Source organism: Propithecus coquereli, unplaced genomic scaffold, assembly GCF_000956105.1.
Source record: "Propithecus coquereli isolate 6110/MARCELLA unplaced genomic scaffold, Pcoq_1.0 Scaffold439, whole genome shotgun sequence".
Taxonomy (NCBI): Eukaryota; Metazoa; Chordata; class Mammalia; order Primates; family Indriidae; genus Propithecus; species Propithecus coquereli.
In genome coordinates this window covers 781,223-785,991 of record NW_012150163.1, presented here as the reverse complement: position 1 = coordinate 785,991, position 4,769 = coordinate 781,223, and the positions used below count along the sequence as shown (strand labels likewise).

Below are 4,769 nucleotides of genomic sequence, written 5' to 3'. Positions count from 1 at the left end.
GATTGTTTTAGGTACTTTCTTTTATTTTTCAGTGTTATTTTCTCTCTCATAAACGTTAACTGCTTCTTGGCAATCTCTGACCAGCTTCAGAAGGCATGTCATCCTTAATTTTTCCCCTAGAAATGAACATCTCAAATATGCCATTTCATGTGTGACAGTACTTTTTTGTTCATTTTTCTTTTCTTTCTTTCTTTCTTTTTTTCTTTTAAATCAAGGCAGTTCCTTTAATTTGAACACAGAAGTGGCATAAGCAACTCAGAGTGTGCCCCTAACATGAGACCTCCTCCTCCACACCATGCCCCACCTCAAGGTATAATTTTGGGAGAAAAAAGTGTCTTCTGTCCGGTTAGCTGTGTTGTCTACCATGACACCTCCCTGCAAGGCAGGCACAGCGTCACGTCCAGAGCGAGCATCCAAGGAGCTGCACGTTGAGAGATGAAATGTCCTTGTGTGTTTGAGACGAATGCTTTACTAACACAGGGCTACTGAACCGCTAGTCTTGACTGAATAAGAAAAAATGAAGGTGACTTGTTTACATTTCCAGGTTGCTTCCATGTAAAAATCAGTTTTATAGCTTCTTTCATTAAAAAAAAATTCTGATAAAATAATCTTGCAAAGGAAAGATAATCTGGCCTCAAGTTTGCCGCATAAGAGCAAAGAGAAAATGACTGATTTTCTGCTCCGTTACCACGTTTAGGACCTTCACAAGGCACACGTCGGTTGCCAGGGAGCGCTGCTGTGCTGCGTGTGCCGGAATTGCGTGCCCTCTTCCCGGGCGTTGACATGCTCAGCTGGCCGGTCATACCCATCCACACTGCTCTCCCCAGACAGCCGCATGGCCTTCACGTGGGTCTTCTTGCCCACCGTGAAGCGGTGACGGATTCCTGCGGGGAGTGTCATCATGTCTCCTTTCTCCGTGAAGATCCAGATCCACTTGTCCTCTTCATCTCTTACAAAGTACCGCTGCCGTCCAGGACGTAGCAGATCTCATCCAAGTGTATTTGCTCCTCATAAAACACCTTAATCTTTTCTTCATAGTTTGGTGGTTTATCTTCTGTATGGTTATTGTGTTCATCCAGGAATAGTTTCTGTCTCTCCAAATCTTTTCTGATTCTGGATCATACTAATTCTGGATCATTCTAGAACAGCATCTGACTTCTAATAGAGCACCCCAGGCTGGTGCAACTGCTCCAGGCCCACCAGGAGGCTGGGCTCGGGGTTGTGGGGCTGCCTGCGGTTGTCCGGGCAGTGCCAGCCCTGCACTGTGGGCGGCGAGGCGGAGGACCGGGCTGCCGCAGTGGCACCTGAGGCCTGCCATGCTCGGGAGTTAGGCAAAGCTGGTTCATTTTTTAATTCATCATTTTTTATTTCTCTAGTTTTTAGACATTCTTTCACCTAAAAAAGTATAGCAGCCTTATTTATCTGCTGGTTGACTGGTGGATCAATTTTGTATTTATAGCAACTGGTAAACAGATTTCATTCAGCATTTCTATAGTAATGTGATTGCTCTTGCCCCAGAGTCAACAAACTGTGGCCCGTGATCTAAGAATGGTTTTTACATTTATAAAACATTGTTTAAAAAAGAGCAAAAGAATATGCAACAGAAATAATACATGGCCCAAAGTATGTGTCATCTAGTCCACTCCAGTTTGCCAACCCCGAATCTGGACTCTTCCTTCTCTGCCTTTCCACTCTGACGTCTGTATTACCGGGTTTGAGCTGCCTGTGTTAGGCTACTTGGTTGTTACGAAATGGAGGAGAAGAAATGCTTTTCTGAATATGAGACATATTTATAGGAAGATTAAAACACTTAGTGATCTTTAACTTTTGGCATATTTGACTATGAAAACTCTGAAAATCAGTCAATTAAAAATTTTCAGAAGTCTTCAAAAATTGGCAAAACTATCTTTTGTAAATGAGGTACACTTTTATATACTTAAAAGGAATGTATTTTTGGTAAATCTGTAAAGTTTTATTGATTATAAGCTAATTGACTCTACTGTCCCTCAAGCCATTGAGGAATTGGTCGTTATAGGTACACTTGGACATGACGATCATTTAGAGCTTGTTGTTTTAGAGCTTGAGTTCTTAACCTGGGATCTGAGGGCTAGGAGAGTGTGAGAGCTCCCTAAATGGTGGGTGAGCCTATAGCAGAGGGATGAGGAGAGGGCTGAAGCTATGGAAGGGGTCCAGAGCTTTCAGTGAATTTTTTTCAGAAGAGTTTGTGGCCCCAAAAGGTTAATTACCACTGATCTAGGAGAAAGAATACCTGCTTGTCTTTTTTTTGATCTGGGTCCAGCTGTTTTCTGGGGGAAGTAAATGACATACAGTGGTGAGATTTAAACATCCAAAGGCTGTACAGGTAAATGTAGCCGTGAGTAATACGTACCTGAATGAGGGGGGGAGTTCTGGGAGTGGTTGCTCCTGCCCTACTTCTCAGAGCGTGTGCTTTTCTGTTTTCCAGATGAGCAGAACTACATTCTCCGAGACGCTGAGGCCGAGGTGCTTTTCTCTTTCAGTTTGGAAGAGTCCTTAAAACGGGCACATGTTTCTCCACTTTTTAAGGTACACTTTAAAGGAAAAGTCAGATGAGTTCAGGTAGATGTAACACATGATCCAGTTGAAGGGAATTAACAGGTAATTTGAGGGAAAGTGCATTCCAGGAGGATTGGGCTCAGCCCGCCTGCGATGCATGCCCTGTCCTCCTCCTCAGACACGGCCACTGGGGGTCGTCCCCCAGGAAAGTACAGACCTCCGGAGAGGTTCTCTTTACTGTAATTCTTGAAAATTGGTCCAAAAATTAAGTAAATAGATCTATTAGAAATAAGGTCGTTAAAGAGTATGTCTATGAATAATTTAATTGGTAAGAGACAGACATGTAAGTTAAGTTTTCTGCTTTTAATAAATCTTTGGAGAACATTGCTTACTTAATACCATTCTCAATAAGTGTGTATTTAGCCAGAGAAGATACTTGGAGAGATGTTAATTGAATGTGTACATAAATAATTCAGAACTAAAGATTTTTAAATATTTGTTAGATAAGATACTTAGAACAGTTAGGAAATGGTTTTTTGTAGCAAAGAACTAAGTAAATCAATAAAGATAATCTGTTCTTTAAACTTCTGAAGGAGCCAACTTAGGAATGATATACAATACTGAGTTAAGATTCTTTTTTACCAAAAATAGTCTGATTTTTCTAAATGTTTGATAATTTTCTTTTCTATGAGCAGTTAAAACAAACCAGCAGTTTGTGGTATACTCAGGAGCAAGCTTATTAGAGAATTACTATCACTTAATTAAGCATCAATATCATTTCCTACTCTGTTTGAGTCCAAATAATTTTAGAGAAAATAAAGAAAAGGAATACAGACCAGGAATTGTGCTGTGCCAGTCTGCTGCTTGACAAGATAGAAGTGGTTAAATGTAATGCTGATTTCGAACTTTAGAGAAATTGTGAAAAAATGTTCCCTCATATTCTTGCTTATTGACAAAGCACTTTGTTTTAGGAACTTAAGTTCTGATTACTTTTAATCATCATAGGCTTACTGTGGGAAAATGCTTAAAAAATTTCTCGGTTTACGTAGCTGGATTCCTTGAGGCCCACGTCAGGTTGAGTAGTAGGAGAATATCATCTTCATAATTTCATTAAATTAGATAGTTTGTCAAAAATCTCATGGCAGAGTCTATGAAAAATTATGTACTCTAAAAATTAAAAGCATTTTAGGAATATATATAGTACATATATTTTTATTTTACTTTTAGACAAAATATTTTTACATCACACCTGGAATCTGCCCAAGTCTTTCAACCATGAAGGCAATTGTGGAATGTGCGGGAGGAAAAGTGTTATCTAAGCAGCCGTCTTTCCGGAAGCTCATGGAGCATAAGCAGAATAAGGTGGGTGGGCTGAGGGGGCTGTTGAGTCCGTCCTTGTGTGTGAGGCTCGGTGTGCAGTCACTGATAAACTCATCTTCTTCTCCTTAGAGTTTGTCAGAGATAATCTTAATATCCTGTGAAAATGACCTTCACTTATGTCGAGACTATTTTGCCCGAGGAATAGGTACGGTTTATTGCTCTTGCTCCGTGTTAGCTCGTGTGTGTGCACGCACAGTGCTGCGCTCGCTTGTTTAACAGTGCTGTTTCATTTCGTTCAGATGTGCATAATGCGGAGTTCGTGCTCACTGGCGTGCTCACACAAACGCTGGACTACGAGTCATATCCTTTTTGAAAGAGACCAAAAAGTGGATGGGTTGAATATGAAAGTGGATTTTCAAGTTTGGTAAAATAACATCTGTACTGTATTTGTAAGCTGCTGTTCTTGCTTTGCTGTGTGATTTGTGCAGTTAACAGTTCTTTCTCTTCAGAATATTCACTTGAGTTTCAAGTGGAAACATTCTCTTACTGAGAGTTCAATTTCAGTAGGTGATATTAATTAGAAAGGATCTGCACTGTCTAGTTTATGTAGATATTTCAGTATTTGACAATTAGGGAAAATAGAAGAGAATTGCAAGAATAAACAGGTGTTTCTTTTTATCAGCTCATTTTTGAGTTTATAGTTTTCAAAGTGAGAGTTAGTTTGTGTATAGTCTTTGTACTCAGGAACTTTGAGATGGCGAATAAAAACAGCTTAACAGAGGCCGGGCGTGGTGGCTCACACCTGTAATCCTAGCACTCTGGGAGGCCGAGGCAGGCGGATTGTTTGAGCTCCGGAGTTCGAGACCAGCCTGAGCAAGAGCGAGACCCCGTCTCTACTAAAAATAGAAAGAAAT

General features: G+C 40.5%; 1 protein-coding gene across 1 annotated transcript in view; it reads left to right on the top strand.

Annotated features, from left to right (window-relative positions):
- PAXIP1 (PAX interacting (with transcription-activation domain) protein 1) overlaps positions 1–4,228 on the top strand; it is a 53,087-nt gene extending 48,859 nt beyond the window's left edge. The window contains exons 16-19 of the mRNA XM_012654144.1: positions 2,465–2,565; positions 3,763–3,897; positions 3,985–4,060; positions 4,155–4,228. Of these exons, the coding sequence (XP_012509598.1) occupies positions 2,465–2,565; positions 3,763–3,897; positions 3,985–4,060; positions 4,155–4,228 (386 nt within the window). The remainder of the gene's footprint in view (positions 1–2,464; positions 2,566–3,762; positions 3,898–3,984; positions 4,061–4,154) is intronic.
- Positions 4,229–4,769: the final 541 nt, after the last annotated feature.